The sequence below is a fragment of the Psammomys obesus genome, unplaced genomic scaffold (assembly GCF_907164565.1).
Source record: "Psammomys obesus unplaced genomic scaffold, mPsaObe1.curated_primary_1811, whole genome shotgun sequence".
NCBI lineage: Eukaryota > Metazoa > Chordata > Mammalia > Rodentia > Muridae > Psammomys > Psammomys obesus.
Window position 1 is genome coordinate 11462962 of NW_026585987.1, and position 19413 is coordinate 11482374.

Here is a 19413-nt window from a genome sequence, read left to right on the forward strand (position 1 = left end):
AAACCAATCTAGTTCTATTCAGGAAATTTAAGTCACATCTCAGTAACTACCCTGGCAAAATCCAACATTAGCTCAGAAAGGCTCATTTGATTAAAGAACTAGTGGGCATTATTTCTCACAGGCTAATCAAGTTAATTTTAGTGACAGTAATGTCTCCCTGGCAAGTTCCTGTGAAAATCAAATAAGTTACCTCATATATTCTGGGTGATTTGTAAAGTATAAGGTGTTTAAATAAATATAGGTATTTCAGGACTGTTTATTCTTTTGCAACAGCCTCCAAGTTCCATTTGTTTTGTCTCCACCACCCCTATTCTTAATAGATTTTACACCACTATTTAACCAAGGGGGACCCTCTAAGCCTGACTTAGTATTAACCATGTTTTCAATTGGTAGGTTAATTCAATAAATATATTCCTATCACAGGCCAGCAGCCATCCATGGAAGTCGTTTAACAGACGACTTAATGTTATATATATACACATATATATGTATATATATATATGTATATATATACATATATAACATATGTATATATGTTAACATATATACATATATATATGTATATATACATATATACATATACATATATGTATATACATATACATATACATATATATATGTATAACATATTTATATATGTTAACATATATACATATATATATATGTATATATATACATAGGTAGAGAGAGAGAACACAGTGTGTGTGCATACACATGAACACACAATCACACACACACACATACACACACACACACACACACTCAAGTATTTTGACAGACTTGCCTGAGAACCAGCATAACCCTAACTCTCGTCCATGTTGTATGTGTACAAAGGTTGGGAACTGGAGACAGCAGCTAGAAAGGGTATAAAGGCATTACAGTTCTGGGAAAACAAAGAGCGAGATGGTACTTTCTCTTCCTAAACCAAAAATAGGGCTCCAGGAAAAACACGGTTTATATGTGAGCTTCTGGATTCACTTTTCTCCTAAACTGAATAAGGGGCAACAAATGGAATGCATTACTGCAAAGCATTGAATCAGATACAAATGGGCTGTGTTGGTACTGGGATCCCAGTTTGTCTTCTGAGAGAATGGCATGCCTAAGTCATGCTACAAAAGGGCCAGGATACAGCTGTCTAAGGGCTCTTCCAAGAGGTCACTCCATTAAAGAGCTCAGTGACCACGACCAAGCCCATTTAGCCTCCACAATGAAACATGATTGCAGAAAGGAGTCAACTGTTCAGTTAGTTGTCTAGGGATCTCAGAGATGCTGGGTGATTCACAAAGTATCTCTGGAAGATTCCATAGATAGACATGTCTAAATTTTTAGATGGAAGGGACTTCAAGTGTGTCACACAGATACACCTGTCATTATTACCATTATTGGCATTTATGCTTAGCATGATATTTGATATTAATATGGCCTTCAATAGGCAGGCAGGTTAGACACTGAAAACTAAGAGCAGGACCAACCAATTCCATACTAAGCTAATATGACAGTGTGTTTTGAAACATTTTAAGACTTTTTGGGGTCAAACACATTAATTTCATCTATGGAACTGCTGTGGAAAACAGTTTAATCTCATTTTAAGAATGGATAATCCAAAAGTAACTTTAAGAAATGCAAGATCATAGCCTATAAAGAAGGAACGTTAGTATCAAAGACACCTACCCACTGACTAAATCTCTCTTAATTCCATTGGTATATAGCATGTCCTTACAGCATACAACTGTAAGAGGAAACTCTTTCACTGTCAACCTATGACACCCATACAACATGCTTACGTGTGTTCTGTGGACACAGTGAACAGGTGGTTTTTCTCATATGCAAATCGGTAAGAAGCCAGACCACAAACAAAACTCAAGGACCCAATAAGCTGAGATAATAAATATTGTGGTTGCAGGTGACAAACAAAATGGAAGACTTGAGAGCTGGTTTATAGATAAAGTAGAGGAAAATTGGCTTAGGTTTAACCAGAGCCCGGGGCCCAGATTGCTCCTGCCACAGATGTTCCCTGTGTGCCTGCATGTTCCTTTGCAAGCACAGCACAGAAGTGTATGTGCATGTGTGCGTGTGTTTAACAGTGGACTGGGTGCCAATCCCAGATCACATTCTTCCAGCTTCCTGGACAGAAGAAGAAAACTTTTCTATCACTGTGTTTGAACATGGTAGAAATAACATGGCTGGTGCATCCTGTATCATGTGACGGCTAGACATTGTTAGAGTAAACAGAGGGGAGCTCTCAAGAGTAACACATCTTAGAAATCTATCTCCAGTATTTTGGCCAGGAAGAGAGTGTTAGTAGAGAGGCAGTGAACACTGGATAGACTACAAGAAGACATTTAAAAGTGCAATAAGACTCAACATGCCACTGGAATACTGGATGATAAAAATATACCTTAAAGAAAAATGCCAGATGGAAGCTTGTTATTCAATTTTCACAGATATGATTGATTGGCTGTGACAAGATGCAAGCTACAGCAGAATTTATTTAGGTAATGTTTCTTTTGCTCCTTCTAGAAAAGAAATATTTCTGTTTGGCAAGGTAAAAAGAAAAGTTAATGCCAGGCAAGGTCGTACATGCCTTTATTCCTGACACACAGGAGGCAGAGGCATGTGGATCTCTGTGAGTTCAAGGCCAGCCTGTTCACATAGTGAGTTCCAGCCAGGACTACATAAAGAGATCCTATCTCAACACTCCCCAACCTCACACAAAAAAAGGGAAAGTAAAAACTTGATTAGAAGTAAAAGCATGGTGACCTAATAGCTATTCTAACAACCTTTTTTTGTGTTTCCCCATGTGGAACCACACCATTCCCAAGTGAGAAAAAGGGATAAATACATTCATCTTTGTCAATTTGCAAATTTTATTGTATCACTTAACACATGTTTTTAAAATATGATGGCACTCTTTGAATCTTAAGTTGTCTATTCAGATTTTTACAATATTTAAAACATTCTTAGAATCCCTTTGTCTTAAAGTAACAGACTGGAATGATAAGCAAGTGCATCTGAGGACATATCAATATCAACAATAATAACATTTTTTCAAATAGACTTATGTACTCTCATGGACCTTGTGCCTTCTAAGAAGGGTTCTTCTTAAATATTGGCCGAGGATACTTTCAACCATGCAGCAAGCCAGAAAAGCAGCTCTACATAGAGTGGACTATGGAGGAAAAGCTTGTCTCCTCTTCACATACTGTTCAAGTCAGCTGTGACTACACTTGAGGAGAAGTGAGTTTCAATGACAACCATTACCTAACACCTGCATAAATCCCTTTAATTAGCACCAGAACTATATGCTTCTTCCAGCTTTCCAGTCTGCCTTCAGGACACCTAGGCTTTCTGACCTGATACCAAGGCTTCTGAAGCAATACCTCCTGGCAACTGTGTGTATTAAGGCTACTTCTGGGGAAGCATCCCTTATAAACACTATGATCAACAAGCCACTATGTTCAGTCCCCAACACAAAGAATCCGCTCACTACTCAGATCTGAGACTTTTGCATCATCTCCCCAACACAGATAAGGCTAAGGTAACAGCACTCTGTTGAGAACTAGTCTATGGAGAAGAAATACTGCTGTTTTGTATAAAAAGTCAGAAATGTTTAGAATCTTTGCTGAGCAGAATGGAAAGCCTACAAGGAAAATACCTTGGGATATCATTATCTTAAAAACACCAATGCCATTGTGATTAAGGACTCATGATAAATTGCCCACATTTCTTGTTGGCTTAGCAAAGGTTGTATAGGTAAACACTGGGACTCAATAGAGAGACACAATCTTCCTGAATAGGTATAGCACACTGTATTAAAATAGGAGAACAAGGTAGGTATGTCCGTAGGTTTCTAGTCCTCTTCCTATACTTAGCCTCAGCTGTCAGCATATACAGGTAGATGGTTGGTTGTCTATAAAGACAACATCTGGTGAAATGCCATCACTGGTAGATCCTATGACTTGTTCTTTCTTCTGGTAACTTCTCCCAGAGACATTCCTGTTTGCCTTCTTGGGTATCTACTAACTCTAAGTTTGGCGGGAAGACGTTCAAAGGAAGCAAACACCAAATAAGAGCCATCTCTCCAAAAAGAGGAAGGTAAAAGATACAGTGTCAAGAAAAGTATTCTGCCTAATCACAAATTCACATGAAAATTGTCTTTCAGGACTGCTAAGTCATGGTTTAGTATACATAGCATAAAAATGAACATACATCCAATTTGAGCACCAATGGCAAAGACAACCTTCATAGCACTTTTGAAAGAAGACCAAGATGAAAGTTTTCCTTTTGTTTTTCATGGAAACATTATAACACATGTGAGAGAACAAAGTCTATGCCTGCACAAATCCAAAAATACTAGAGGAAAACTAGTCAAACTTCTTGATAAATATATAATTTTGATTACTGACATCCTTCCAATTAAATCCTATGTGTTCAATCTTGACCTCCTGAAAAAAACGTCTAATCAATGTTTCAAGTTGAAATCTGCTGCATTGGCATGAGGTTTGGTGAAACCTGGCAAAGGAAAGAGAAAGAAAAATTAAAGTTTACTTGTACCACAAGAATGTCCAAATACTGCTTCAATTTATTTTTAACATTTTAATTTTAATTTTTGAATTAAAAAATAAAAACTAAAGGAAATATTGAGTTTCAAAAGTGATCCAAAGATGTAGAGTAAAGGAATCCTATTTTATATAATTAAAGTGTTCATCAGAAAAGAAAGTTAATCAATTTAACTTAATGTGTACTGCAAAAGACATTTTAGACACAATGGAATTTAAGTAGTAGAAAATCACCCTCTACTCCTCAGTTTGGCCAGCCAAGCACATATGACTAATTCAAGTATAGACAAAAGTAAAAGTTAATCAGTGCAGGTGGTCACGTCAGTCAACATTCCCTCAGTGGTGAAGTAGGGGTAACCCAAAGGTCCAGGCAGAAATGAACACTACAGTGGCCTAAAGAAACTGAAGATAGTACAAAAACATAGAGGGCTATCTCATGCTCATGGATTATAAGAACATATATGATGAAAATTTACATACTATTAAATGTGATCTATAGATCCAATACAGTTCTTTAAATAAAAATGTATGTGTGTTTTGCCTGCATGTACACATGCTATGTGTGTGCCTAATACCCATGGAGACCAGAAGAGGGTGGTGGATCCCGTGGAACTGGAGTCACAGACAGTTGAAAGCCACCATTTATGTGGGTGCTAAGACTGGAGGAGGCAGATCATATTCAAGAGCAGCAAGTGTTCTTAGGCCCTGAGCCACCTCTCTAGCTCTGAAGTTCTTATTCAAAACACCATTTACTTTCTTCACAAAATCAGAAGAAGCGGATATTATAATTTTAATGGAACCACAAAGCTCTTGATAGTCAAGGCCATTTTGAGTCATGGGGGCAGAGTAGGAAGCATTACACTATTGGAATTTAAAATATAGTGCAAATCTGTGGCAACTGAAACAGTGTGATGTTTTTATGGAAACAGACACAGACCAGTAGAAAAGAACAAAGGCTCTAAAACCAAATCCAATCATCTAAGGTGACCTGCTTTTGACAAAGGCAGTAAAAATACTGAAAATTAAAACATGAGGAAATGCCAGGCCTCTCAATACATGGTGCTGTGCGAGGTGGATATTCCTGTGCAAAACCCCCCTAGTATGTTGCGCACCAATTACAAACTATATTCAACTTGGATTAAAGACATAAATACAAGACTCCTAAACTAGAAAACTACCAGGAGAAAACAAGGCAAAAGCTTCTGGACTTTGAAATTGGCAAGGTTTTGCTTTGCTTTGCTTTTTTGTTTCTGTTTTAGAAGAAACGACATCAAGCTGGACGCAGTGGTGCAGACCTTTAACCCCAGCACTCAGGAGGAAGAGGCAGGCAGATTGCTGAATTCAAGGCCAGCCTGACCTACAGAGTAAGTTTCTGGACAACCAGGGCTACATATAAAAACCCTTTCTCAAAACAAACAAGCAAAAAGTGGAAATATATCTAAATAGACATGAAAGAAAGACATATAAAAGGCCAAAATGTATGTAAAAATTCCCACCATCAATCAGTAAAGAAATGAAAATTAAAGCCATGCTGAGATAGAAGATGCCAGCCCAACCAAATTAGATTAGCTATTATCAGAAAGACAAATAAAATTGTTCTTGGATTTTCTGCTAAGACCAAATGTAACAACCACAAAGGAACAAACGCTGGCAAGGCTATCACAGCAACACTTGGTAGGAACAGACTGGTAAGGCCATTGTGAACATCAGTGTAAGATTTCCTTGAAAATTAAAAACAGAAACACCATATGATCCAGTAATCACTACAAAGGAGATAAGATACAACTACATTCCCCATTCATAAGAAGCAAGAAGCAAAAACGCCCTGAATGCCTAGCACCTATGGAATGGATGGAGAAAACAGCATTCATGCCGTTTATAATACTATCTACTAGATTAAGAAACGAACTATTTGTGGCAACATATGTGAAACTGGAAGCCACTGTTTTAAATGAAATAAACAAGTGAGCATTTTAATCTTAAGATGAGGATGGCATGTTCTCATGTGCATGGAGAGTAGAAAAAGTATGACAGTATAGAAAGTGAGAGTTGAATGGTTCCCAGAGGTTGGGAGCAGAAAGGAGAAAGGGACGCGCTAGATCAATCAGTGAGTACTGAGAAATTGTTAGGAGCAAGAATGTGTGGTGTGCTGTTGAGCAGTGATGTCACTGCCTTTATTTATAACAGTGATGTGTTACATATGTCCTAACACTGGTAGAGAGGATCTTAGACACTTCTATCACAAAGAAATCCTTGAGTACATAGGAATGTTTACCCTGACAAATATACATTATATTATATATATTAAAATATCAAAGAATACCTCTTAAACAAACCCAATTTTCAATTAGTTCAATAATGATAAAAGGAGAAGACAATACTGGAATACTGGAAGGACCATGAAGACATTTCTGAATCTATGAAGATATGAAGATAGCAGGGTTTGTACACTCACCCTTTCCTCCCCCATGTGTACATAACAATAACAGTAAAGATTTCTGAATTACCTACATGAATAACAAATAGCTAGATAATGAGGGTCTTATGCTGTATATTCTTTTGCAGCAGAAACTGAAATTTCTGCAGATCTCTGAAGGTGTTACCTGACAGAGGTTTCCTATTTCACACAGGAGGAAAAACAAAACAAACAAACAAAGAACCCAGCTGATTTTGAACTGCTTGCTTGCTTCACTTGAGTAAGAAATCCTAAATAGTTCAAGTATAAATAAAAGCCCTGTCTTCCCTCTGAGGTTATGAGAAAGCTAATTAAAGATGCTCTTTTCAAGCAAGGTATTGCTGGGAGACTGATTTTTTTTTTCCAAATGGAAATTCAGAAAAGGTTAATAAACAAAAGACCTTGGAACAGTACCAAGAGTGGATACTATGTACATAATGAATTATACAATAAAGTTGTTTCAAAAAGTGTGTTATGTATTAGGAGGTACAAGCCAAACCTGTGTGCTCAGGAAGTAAAGTATGAAATCTATAGACAGAGTATCAAATAATTTTTTAATGAGTTTTTCTAATTTCTTCTCATGTATTTCATTGTAATTAGTACATGGGTTCTGTCTTTCACTGTTTTGGAGATACACACATATTCCTTTTACCTTTGGTTAACTTTAAGTTAATTGTATCCATCTGTCAATCCTGACAGGGTGGTGACTGGTGATTTACAATAAGCACTTTTATACGCACAAATATGAAATGGATAAATAAATACATAAATATTTAAAAGTATAAGTAAATAAAATAAATAAATAAATAAATGTAACTACCAAAATTTTAATAGAAGTCCTCCCTATATATTTACTGGCTTTCCAAGTCTGAGTCTTCCGTGCACTATTTTTTACCTGCAAGTAGGATACAACTAGCTTGCCCTTGTTACATTCTAATATCGCTAATGGGTAGAATAAAAGACCCAGAGGTGGCTCATGGTTAATGTCATTGTCAGATGAGTGTGAGAATAAGAAAGCATCACTTCTCTCCAATAAGAAAGCCACATCTGTCAAAGAACAGAGAACTTACCAGGACTTCACACAAGGCAGAGGAGCAGGACCTTGTCCTCTGTCCTGACCTGTAGCTCTTTGGTGTGCCATTCTGCTCCTGCCTCACTCCTGACAGCCCTGGCTTGCTTGTTCTTCTCCCAGCTCTCATAGGAGGCGCCCTTTCCCACTCCTGCTCAGATCAGCAACTTAAATGCTGACTATCCCCTGCCTCCTTCTTGTCCCGTGTCCATTTATTCACCCAGCCTGCAGGTCCTGTGCAAGAATCGCTCTCTGCTCACAGGAACACTTACTGTGAAATCACAGCCAGTGCTCTTCTTTATGTCATCAACAGTCAGGCCTTCCCAGAGCTCAATCAGTGTCAGCCCGCTTTTCTTATCCACGTCAAATACACCCTGTGGGAAGTCAAGAAAATGATAAAACCATTTTGAAACCATCATGACAATTATCACACAAAATGGATAGGGTTTCAGAGAAAAGATCTAAGACCAAAGAATGAAAACTGGCAATGAGAAAAAAAATGCCCATTATAACTACTGTAATAATAGCAACTCCTTAACCAGCCACTATTTTTTAACTACAGTTGGCAGCTGCTAGCACTGTAATCAGTGTTTTTGTTTGTTTGTTTTTGTTTTCTTTAAGATGGCTTCCATTTGTTAAGCCTAACACATTGGGTGAAATGCCAAAGGTAACCAATGATCTGAAGAGGGAAAGGAATGAACAGCATGGGAATGAGGCTGAGATAGTTGGGGAAAGAATGGGTAGGGATGGTGGGGAAATGCTGCTGGTTAACTGATTGTAGGAAACAACGGAAGACATTATGAAATAAAAGCTATCCTGGCCCTGAAAGCCCAGCCAACTCATCTAAGTAGCTGTTAAAGGTCTCCAATCTTTAAATTCCCATGCAAACATGTGGGTTCCAAGAGAAGGGCATGAGATTCCACACCCTTTTGATGAGCAAATCAAATGAAGTGCTGGTGTCTAAGGCAGACAGGAATGACAATCCCAGCCTGAACAACCCACTCAACATCACAGCCACAGTACCAACTCACAATGGGAACACCAAGTATCACTTGATTTTAGTAGAAGTCTACAAGCATTCAATACAGCTTTCTATTTGAGAATTCTTCAGAAGTCTTTTCAGATATTTGCTCCCCTCTGCTTACTGCTGGGGCCTGGGATCACCTGTCGCAGGAAAGACCGTCTGCTGGTAAAAAGCTGTAACTAATACCCAACAGCTTCTCTGGGGCTTCAAAACTTCCTCTATAGGTCTCAATGCAGTAACATGCTCCCTCTGTGAGTTCTCATGGGAGTCTCCTTTCTCAGACTTACACGTTCGGCCTCTCAGGTTTTCTACCGTGGATTTAACCTAAATTTAACTAATATTTGTAGCTTTCAATCTTTATTTGCAGCTACCTTTGAAGTCAAACCCTAAACTGTAATGTTTAAACACACTGCTAGTAAGAAGGCAGCATGCAGAGAAAAGAGCGCTGGCTTTCATTTTGTTTGTTTGTTTGTTTTGTTTTTCAGAAATATAGGAAAATTTAATTTTTTTATTAATTACAGTTTATTCACTTTGTATCCCAGCTGTAGCCCCTCCCTCACCCCTCTCAATCCTACCCTTCCTCCCTTATCACCTCCCATGTCTCTCCCCCAGGCCACTGATAGGGGAGGTCCTCCTCCCCTTCCATCTGACCCTAGCCTATCAGGTCTCATCAGGACTGGCTGCATTGTCTTCCTCTGTGGCCTGGCAAGGCTGTTCCCCTCTCAGGGGGAGGTGATCAAAGAGCCCATCACTGAGTTCATGCCAGAGACAGCCCCTGTTCCCCTTTCTAGAGAAACCACTTGGAGAATGAACTGCCATGGTCTACATCTGTGCAGGGATTCTAAATTATCTCCATAAATGGTCCTTAGTTGGAGTATCAGTCTCAGAAAAGACTCCTGGGCCCAGATTTTTTGGTTCTGTTATTTTCCTTATGAAGCTCCTTCAAGGTCTTTCTAGCTCCCTTTTCTTTCATAAGATTCCCCGCACTCTGCCCAAAGTTTGGCTATGAGTCTCAGCATCTGCTTTAATACCTTGCTGGGTAGATTCTTTCAGAGACCCTCTGTGGTAGGCACCTGTCCTGTTTCCTGTTTTCTCCCTCTATAAGTGGATATTAGACATATAATACAGGATAATCATACTAAATTCTGTACACCTAAAGAAGCTAAGCAAGAAGAAAGATCCTGGGTAAGATGCTCAATCCTAATTCAGAAAGGCAAATGCGACAGACATTGAAAGAACACTGGCTTTTGAGCTGGCCTCTCACACAGCTCTGCTGCCCAACACCTGAGCAACCTGGGGAGCCTGTCTTTACAACTGTGGTCAGAGAGCACAGAAACCGCCCCCTGGGGCTGTGGGACAGGACACACACAGAAAGAGAACACAGTCTGGGCCATACCTGGGCTAGATGTATTATTATTACTTAGCAGATTGACAAAGCCAAGCCAAAGGCCTGAAATAATTACTGCCTCTGGTTCATAGTTTTCTTCCAGAAGGCACATCACAGGATGCAGGATACAGGATACAGGATGCAGGATGCAGGATGCAGGATGCATCCTTTCCTTGTTTGTTTGATAATCTAGTTGGTTTTACTAAAACGATGGTTGAAATTTAAGAGGAAATACTACTCTTATTTGCACATTTTTATGTTCCTTAAAAAAATAACATAAAAAAAAACTTTCATTTTTTTCCCAGCAAGAATGTGTGTTCCATAAGGGGAAAAAAATGTTAATTTGGAATTGTCTATATATTCTATTAGCTGCCTTTATTCTGACATGAAGCTTTTTGATGGGTATTTTTCTTTTGCAGAAAGACTATCTAGAGCACTGTTCAATTCATCTATTTTTCCATGTATTATGAACAACCATAAATTTATAAAAATGGAGAAAATATAAGATAAAACCCTTGGATTATGTTATTAAAAACAGATGTAGATGTGATTTTAGAAAAAGATAATTGTGGTGTCATTAATATGGGGTTCAGGAATCAGGGAGTTAAGAGTGCAAATTGACTAAGTGATTTTAAAAACAATCCTTTTATTAACATCCTCATCAGGCTGTAGTTAACTCCCAGATTGTATAGAAAGCCAACCACCTACAGATTTTTAAAAGAAGGAAATGTGCTATTGAAATATTTAGGAAGAGTTTCATTAAGTAGTCTAAGGGGTAAACAAAAATTTGATAAAAATCAGAGAGTAAAACCTAAAAGGTAAATTGTTAACTGCTAATCAAAAATTATACTGAAACTATCTTGTTCTACAGGTAAGTTAATTATTTTATTTCCACCATAAAGGCTAAATTATGGCTCAGATGGTTAATTACAGCCAAGTGCTGATGGGAAATCTATGTATTATAACCTGATCCATACAACAGGAAACAATTGTAATCGCTTTCAAAGAGCAACCTAATGGAATCCTCCTTGGAGCTGATTATGGAATTCCACTTCCTTGAAGGCCACTGCCATTAAGGACACCGCATCTGAATCTTCCCATCCAGCAGTACCTATGATGCACCTGCTTGGCATGGATCACGAAGGTAAACATGAAACCCTTCCCTGAGATGCCGAAGGCTCGGGCTAGCTGCCTTGAGTTTCCTTTCTTTCCCGCACTGTCACTCACAGTTGATCCTCTGATTGTGGGCATATGCTAAGGACTTTCACTGGCTTTCTCCAGTCCTGACTTCTCTTTTGAACCCTAGATCCAAATCTTCCATTGTCATTTTCAAAATCTCTGGACCATAAAATTGAAGGTGTTAAACTAAGCCTCTCCTTTTCCTGCCTCTCACTGCTGTTCCTGCTCTCCTGAGCTTTGCCAGGACACAGCAGGTCAGACATTCTCTCTTGCTAGAAAAATGTAGGAATCACCTGTTTTACCAGCTGTGCCCTACTCATCAAATTAGACCAAGTCCAATCTCCTAAATTCTTTAAAAATATCTCTCTGGCTTGTGATTTGGTATTTTTTGTATTTCTTGCCTAGATCATTGATGGTCCCTTTCAATGAGATTTGTCTTTTCTTCTCTTTTGTTTATTAGGGAAAAAAAAGATACAATGCTCTCACTAATGCAAAATGGTTTCCATATAATAAAAGAACTGCTGAAGGACTCCCTATTCCCCTCCTGATAAGAAACACACTTTTGGGAGACATCCACAACTTTCTCTGATGTGATCCCTCACTGTATTTTCTGCCTTAGTTCAGAACAGAGCTGCATTTTCACTCTAAGCTATCCCATATGCAGGTTTTGAACATGCAGGGCTTTCTTCAACCCCTCTGAAAGACTTTGTATAATTTCCTCCTTTTGCCTGTGATGTCTTCTTTGATTATCCTTTCAATCATAAAACTCCCATTTGTCTTTCAAGATTCACAGTTCAACCTATCCATTTTCTTCGCAGGATAAGTATGGCACCTTTATTTAATGACATAACTGACTCCAAATTAGTTACTACCCTGTGTGTTGTAGGAGCAGCATTGAAGTAAACAGGCAGAGGTTAGAGGTTATTTCAATACAGCTGTCAGTGCTAAGGTAGACTAAGTATAAGGATTCAGGAAAGCACTCACAAGACTTGCAGGGAAAAAGAGATACTTAACTGAGAAACAGAAAGATAGATGGCTGAGACAAAAGATTAATAGGAAGCAGTTGTTGGATGGATGGGAAGAACATTCCAGGGAGAAGTGGAGAATGGGCAGTTGTAGGGCATGGTCCAGGGAGAATGCAACAGATTTCCTGCCATTTTAATACTGCTGAGGCAGGAGAGTCTTAAGTCAGAAAGACTTAGCTGAAAAAAAGCATAACTTTTTAAAAATTTTTTGATGAAATCCAAAAGCAGTCCTTAAGACTGCTGCTGTGCTACCATGTGGGTTCCTAGCATGACATAGGGAGTACATCACATTGTGCCTTCTATGGAGTTTGCTACTCTTTCTGATGGAGATGCTGGATGCCTGCTGTCAGTCCTATGGAAATTGTTCTTTGAGGAGTGACTGTAACTTCCTCCTTCTCTTTGTAACTCTTTATTAGTGACAGGGTGGTTCCCAGAAGGGCCTCCAAAGAAAGGTTTATTGAATGAATAAAACATCACGTAAGAATGGGAAAAGTAAGTATAAGAGGTGCTTGAAATGTCACTAAGTTATATCATAGGGAAACACAGGTATCAAATGGAAAGTGCTAGAGTGAGTGGTGGGGATAGTGGGCCACCATAAGGACAAGACTATTATGTACTAAGAGGGCAAGAAGCCTCTTGTGATGCACACAAAGACTGTAGCAAGGCTTCAAGGATGGGTGGAATGACAGGAAACAGAGTGTGGAGTAGAAGACCTGGGAGGCCAAAGGCAGGACAGCAGTGAGAAGTGAGAAGGCTTACTCTTGGTCTGTGTGGGGGTTGGGGTGGGGTTAGAAAGAAGATCGGGGAGGGGAGAACAATGCTACAAGACTCCTGGTGAGGGCTATCACTGAAATCACTGTTGGGACAGCTCTGTCTTTAACCGCAAAGCAATGGATTTTCTCAATAGGCCCTGTCCATAGCTTAGAGGAGACCCAAGAAATAAGAATGGCCAATGCACTTGTATCTCTCCATACAGTACATTTATGGAATTTCACACAGTCTCTACTTCCTTGAAAATGCAGCTTCTGGAAAGTGTTATAGAGTTGACTTATTTTAGAGTGGGCTTTAGGGTGTTTCCTCCCATTTTGCAAAGAAGGCAAGTGAGCCAGACACTGTGAGACAAAACTGCTAAACAGCTCTAGTCAAAAGAAGAGAGACATCACTGAGAAATGGTGAAAACCAAACAAGAAATTCCCAGATGACTTATGGGAATCATGACATCCCCACTTTCTAAGATTAAATCTGGGATAGGAATCTGACTGTGGACAGTTACCCCAAATACTTCTGTGATATAAACAGCTTTCAACTGCATAATTGCCCAATATTGCCTGCTTATGAAACAAAATACAGGAGGATAGTGCTCTGAAGTCCACTTCATGAGAAGGTAAAAAACCATGATAGAAGCAGAATGCATGTCTTGACCCATTCTGGGTCAATACTGCAAGTCATGTCCAAGTGAGTTAAAATCTAAAATAAAAATGCAACAGTTTATTCTTACTTTGGCAGACAAGAAAGAAAATGAGGAAAGATAAGCTCACTCTGAACTTTACACACATCACCCATCTTGACATCTTAAGAGTCCAAATTTAAAGACTCTCAAGTCTTATGACAGCTACCCATAGATAAGAGTTCCACTGTGTGCAATTCCAGAGAGCTGTACTTGTACAAGTCTTCAGTTAGGAACATTAATTTTCCCATTCTCTCCTTCCACAGACTAAAGTAATCTTACAGCTATTGACATAATAAAATTTTACATGATAACTTTAAAAAGCCTCAAATGTATCTCTAAATAAAATAAGAATGGTAGTAGATGTTCGTGGAGTGAAAAAATAAGGAGAAAGTTTACCTTTTCTGTAATAATGCGGTTGACACACTGCTTTCCCGTCAGTGGTAATGTACACTTCTCCATGATTTTATGTGCATTTCCCTGTTTTAAAGAACAATGAGAAAATATCAACAACAGTATTGAAGGAACAATTCCTACTTAGAACTGGCATGATTGTAGAAAAACCAGGACCTATCAGAGACAATTTTATTTATAGTTTATTCATTTTATATCCTGATTATAACCCCCTGATTATAATCTTTTCCTGGTCCCACCCTCTCTCTCTCACTCTGCCCCCCATCTCCTTCCCCTAGTCCACTGAAAGGGGGAGTCCTCCTTCCCTGCAATCTGACCCTAGCTTATCAAGTCTCATCAGGACTGCCTGGATCCTCTTCCCCTGTGTTCTGACAAGGCCACCAGGGGAAAGTGATTAAAGAGCAGGCAACCAAGTTCATGTCAGGGACTGCCCCTGATCCTTTTACTAGGGAACCTACAGGGAGACTGAGCTGCCTAAGGGCTACATCTGAGCAGGGGTCTAGGTCCTCTCCATCCATGGTTCTTGGTTGGTGCATCAGTCTCTGCAGAGACCCATGGACCCAGATTTTTTGGCTTTACTGGTCTCCTTGTGAAGTTCCTGTCCCCTCCAGGTCCTATCCTACCTTCTTCCATAGACTCCCTGAGCTCTGCCAAAAGTTTGGCTGTGATTCTCAGCATCTGCTTCCATCCCCCATAGGTGGAGCCTTTCAGAGGACATCTATGATAGGCTCCTGTCCTGTTCCCCCTCTTCCACTGCTTTTGGTGTCTACCCTGTTTGTCATTCTGAATGAGAATTAAGCATTCTCCCTAGGGTCCTCCTTGTTGTTTAGCTTCTTTAGGTGTGTAGATTGTAATATGGTTATCCTATATTATATGGCTAATATCTGCTTATAAGTGAGTATATTCTATGCAATGATATCAACTCTTGACCTCTGTACAGTCAAGTTCTCCTCTCTTCTTAGGCAGCTATCATCCCTCGAATAACTTAGGAAGAATCCCTACAAGTAACCAAAAGCTTAAGAGGTTTACCAAGGAATCCCTCAAGCCTCAAGTGTCCTCTCAAGCCTCAACTGCTGAATTACCTGATGTGCAGTTCCAAGTATAATATCCTCCTCATTATTCTCTTTAAAAGAATGGTCTTCTTACAAAGCATCCGTAGTTCTTTGCCAAGAGTAGGAAGTATACATGGAAAATGAACATGCAACCCAACCACTTTCTCTTGTGGCTATGGTTTTGTTTTTGTTTTTTCTTGAGATTGTCTGGGCTCTAGTTTGCTCATTAATAAAATACATGACCTGGCTTAAATGAACTTTTCTTTTCAAGGTTCCTTCTAGCCACATTTCCCCCTTGTCAAACATAAAACGGAAGAGAGAGTATATGTAGAAACACAGTTTTTACCCGTCAACTCTCTTCCCCAGCCCCATCCTGACCCCATTGTAGAAGCAGCTTTCAAGATGCTTCTGTGGAGTCCAGCTGTAAGCCCAATTGCAACATCAGCTCAGGCCCAATTGCAACATCAGCTCACAGCTCTTTCAGTTATGCTTAAACTCCCTTTTAACCAGAGAGCACTGGGAGCATAAATAAGCATGTCCTTTGAGGCTGAAGGCTGGTCTAGCACACTGTGGGTCTTGTCCTAAAAACAGAAAAATGCTTCTGCTTTCTTCTGAGTCTAAACACACCAAATACAATGGATATCAGCACCATCATCTGCCTGTTTGCTTACACATCCATCTGTGAATTAATTTAGATCACTTCCCATACTGGTGTCAAACCAAGTATATGTTCAGAGGCATTTCAGATAACCAGATCTAAATACGATTTTACTGCTTGTAGTTACTTGTCAAATTTGCAATGTACCTATACTTAAAAAGGCTTCAGTACGTCTAAGTCAATGCAAGGCATAAAAGGCATCCTGAAGTTTCTGAATGGATGTATGGATAGATGAATGAATGAATGAATGAATGAATGAATGAATGAATGAATGAATGAATGATTCAATGAGTTAACAAGGGAATTAATGAATGAATGGGACTAGAAATAAAAATGAAAAGGCTATCATAAATCTTGGATGGGTTGTTTTTTTAAAAGACAAACTCTATCACCTTAAGTTAGTTGAAACTAATGTTGACTATCTGTTAAGTAGCTAGAAATTATACCTTCAAAAACAAGACCCTAGCCTATCAGGACTGGCTTCATTGTCTTCCTCTGTGGCCTGGCAAGGCTGCATCCCCCACGGGGAGGTGATCAGAGAGCTTGCCACTGAGTTCATGCCAGAGATAGTCCCTGTTCCCCTTACTAGGGAACCCTCTTGGAAACTGAGTCTATGGGCTACATCTGAGCAGGGGTTTTAGGTCCTCTCCATGCATGGTCCTTGGTCCTACCCTATTAGTGGACTAGGGGAAGGATATGGGGGGAGATGAGAGAGGGAGAGTGGGATTGGGAGGAGACAAGGGAGGGGTAGGATACAAAGTGAATACACTGTAATGAATGATAATAATAATTTTAAAAAGAAAAAAACCAAGTTGTTTCTAGATCTTGCTATATAAGAAAAGTTACTGATATAGAATGAGAACCTCATCTTCATATCTCTTCTACTACTGCCTTCCTTGTGAGATTTGAAATTCTGCATGTCACAGAAGCTAAATTTAACAGCTGAACTTAATGATGAACATTGAACTTCTACAGTTGTCAGGTTTTCTTACATGTAATATAGCTCAGATAAGATATGTCACAATGAATTCCAAGTCTGACTTCAAACGAAGTGAAGAGTGTGTAGGTCTCTGGGGCACACTTCCTGCGGGGAGCTCTCACTTTGCTGTCATTATTTGAAAAAGGGCTGCACTTGGCGTGAAGGCAGCTGCGTCGATTTTAATGAACAAGCAACCCTGTTTCCGGAGGAAAGATGAATTTCAATGGCAGCATTAATGGTGCCCTACCAACAGAGACTTTTTGTAAACCATTTTCTGCATAAACAATGTAGCATAAATAGGAAAGGTGTAGACTTCCACCAAAGAACCTTTGTCCAAAACCTGGCCCTTCTTACACTATCTGTGTGAGATCACTGTGTTCATACTTTCTTGCCTGCCTTGTTTTACAGTTACTATTAGATTTAAATTAAACATAGCATCAACTGTTAGTAAGAATAACTATTAACTGCTACATAATTAAAATTCACATAACCTATCAATAAATTCTTTATGAGCCTTTAAGTCCATGCATGAAGTCTGGTATAGAAATAAACAAAAAAAGGCGGGGGTTAAATTAATTTCCTGACACAGACCTAATAAAAATACAGTATATATTTGCCAACAAACCATAAGGTTCACCTAAGAAAACCAGCACTTGGTGTATTTGTGAAGTTAGAACAACACAGCTAGATGACTCCATTCACATATAGCTCCAAGACATAGCAGAGATCACGGAGGGAGTGAAAATAAAATGCACAAAGATGAAAAATGTCACTGTTGCAGTGCAATAATAGGCTAGCTCTGAAGACAAACTATGACAGACTCCCACTTTAGCACTCTCTCTTAAGCATGCTGAGCTGAGCATCGCAGCATGGCATGACAGATGCATGCATCAGGGATTCACAAAGGAGGAACAATGGCTGATTTTGAATGTTTAAAAATAATTTCCAATAAAGGCTGTCAGTATGGTATGGCAGCATCGAAAACACTAGAACGGTCCGAATACTAGTACTCTCATTTAATAGAGACCTGGAGGCATTTATTTGGGCCTTTAAACTCTCTGGATTGTAACCGTTCATTCCTTGATCTGTTTTCCTGGTCATGATAATTAACTGAAATTCTGAAGGTTCACTGAACTAGGAGGGGTTGAATTGGTGTCTAAAACCAAAAACGGGTTTGGTGTTCATACTTATCATTCTGCTTCTCTTTCACCTTCTCCAAAAGACATGTCAGAAAAGGCAGAAGTAGGAATACAAAGTGTAGGAGTTAAGATGTTTTGAGCTGGATTAGTCGTGCATGCCTGCAGACTCAGTGCCTTCAGAAGCTGAAGTGCAAGAGGGCCATTTGAGTAAGGAAATCCGCACTGACCGAACAATTCAGCAATACTTAAAAAAAAAAAAAAAAAAAAAAAAAGGTTTAACTAGGGGCTCTCAGCATCACTATACTCAATCATAACTTTGATTAATTCCTAAACTCCCATCCACTTCCATGATATCTTCCTCCCCTTCAATACCTTGTTATGTCCACTTCACAGTTTTGTTTTTTGAATGACTTGTGCCTCAGAACTTTCTACTACGTGCTTCCTTGAGATATCTTTAATTCTTTAGGTCTCTATGTAAAATCCTAGAATGACATCTTGCAGTAAGGAACAACTCTGGTTAAATGGGAATATCTCTTGTTATCATAACGGTACATTTCAGGACATCAGAATGCACTTAATCTCATGTAACTTGCTTTTTTTTTTTTTTTTTTAATGCAACACAGTGTTCTAGGAATTGGTCATTCCCAAGTCACCAGCTATGAGAAAATGCACCAAATTACGTCCCATCAATACAGACTCCAATGGCCATTTTTAGCCATTTCCAGTTTTCAGAACAACCTCTCCTCTATCCCTTTACAGATGTCCCAAGGGCATCCACAGTGTGCTGGCCCTCCCTGATGACCCGTGCTTCCTTCCCCTGACTACCCATGTTGTACGGTTCATCTCCCATGAATTCCTAAGAACCTCTGAGCTTGCTCAAGGCTGAGGCCATTCATCTTTGCGCCGACAGCAACGAGAAGAGCGCTAAGTAAAGTGCAGCAACCAAAAGATGCTTCTAGATACCACACTCTGATTCCGGGAACTCTGAGAGAGCTGGTGCTTTAAATGTGATCAAGTAGGTACCCG

General features: G+C 39.3%; 1 protein-coding gene across 1 annotated transcript in view; it reads right to left on the minus strand.

Annotated features, from left to right (window-relative positions):
- Positions 1–2843: 2843 nt before the first annotated feature.
- The window catches only part of Oxct1 (3-oxoacid CoA-transferase 1), a 121345-nt gene continuing 104775 nt past the window's right edge, over positions 2844–19413 (minus strand). Inside the window, exons 15-17 of the mRNA XM_055601121.1 lie at positions 14545–14625; positions 8356–8457; positions 2844–4512 (exon numbers count right to left, since the gene is read on the minus strand). Coding sequence (XP_055457096.1) covers positions 4471–4512; positions 8356–8457; positions 14545–14625 — 225 coding nt within the window. The 3' untranslated portion in view covers positions 2844–4470. The remainder of the gene's footprint in view (positions 4513–8355; positions 8458–14544; positions 14626–19413) is intronic.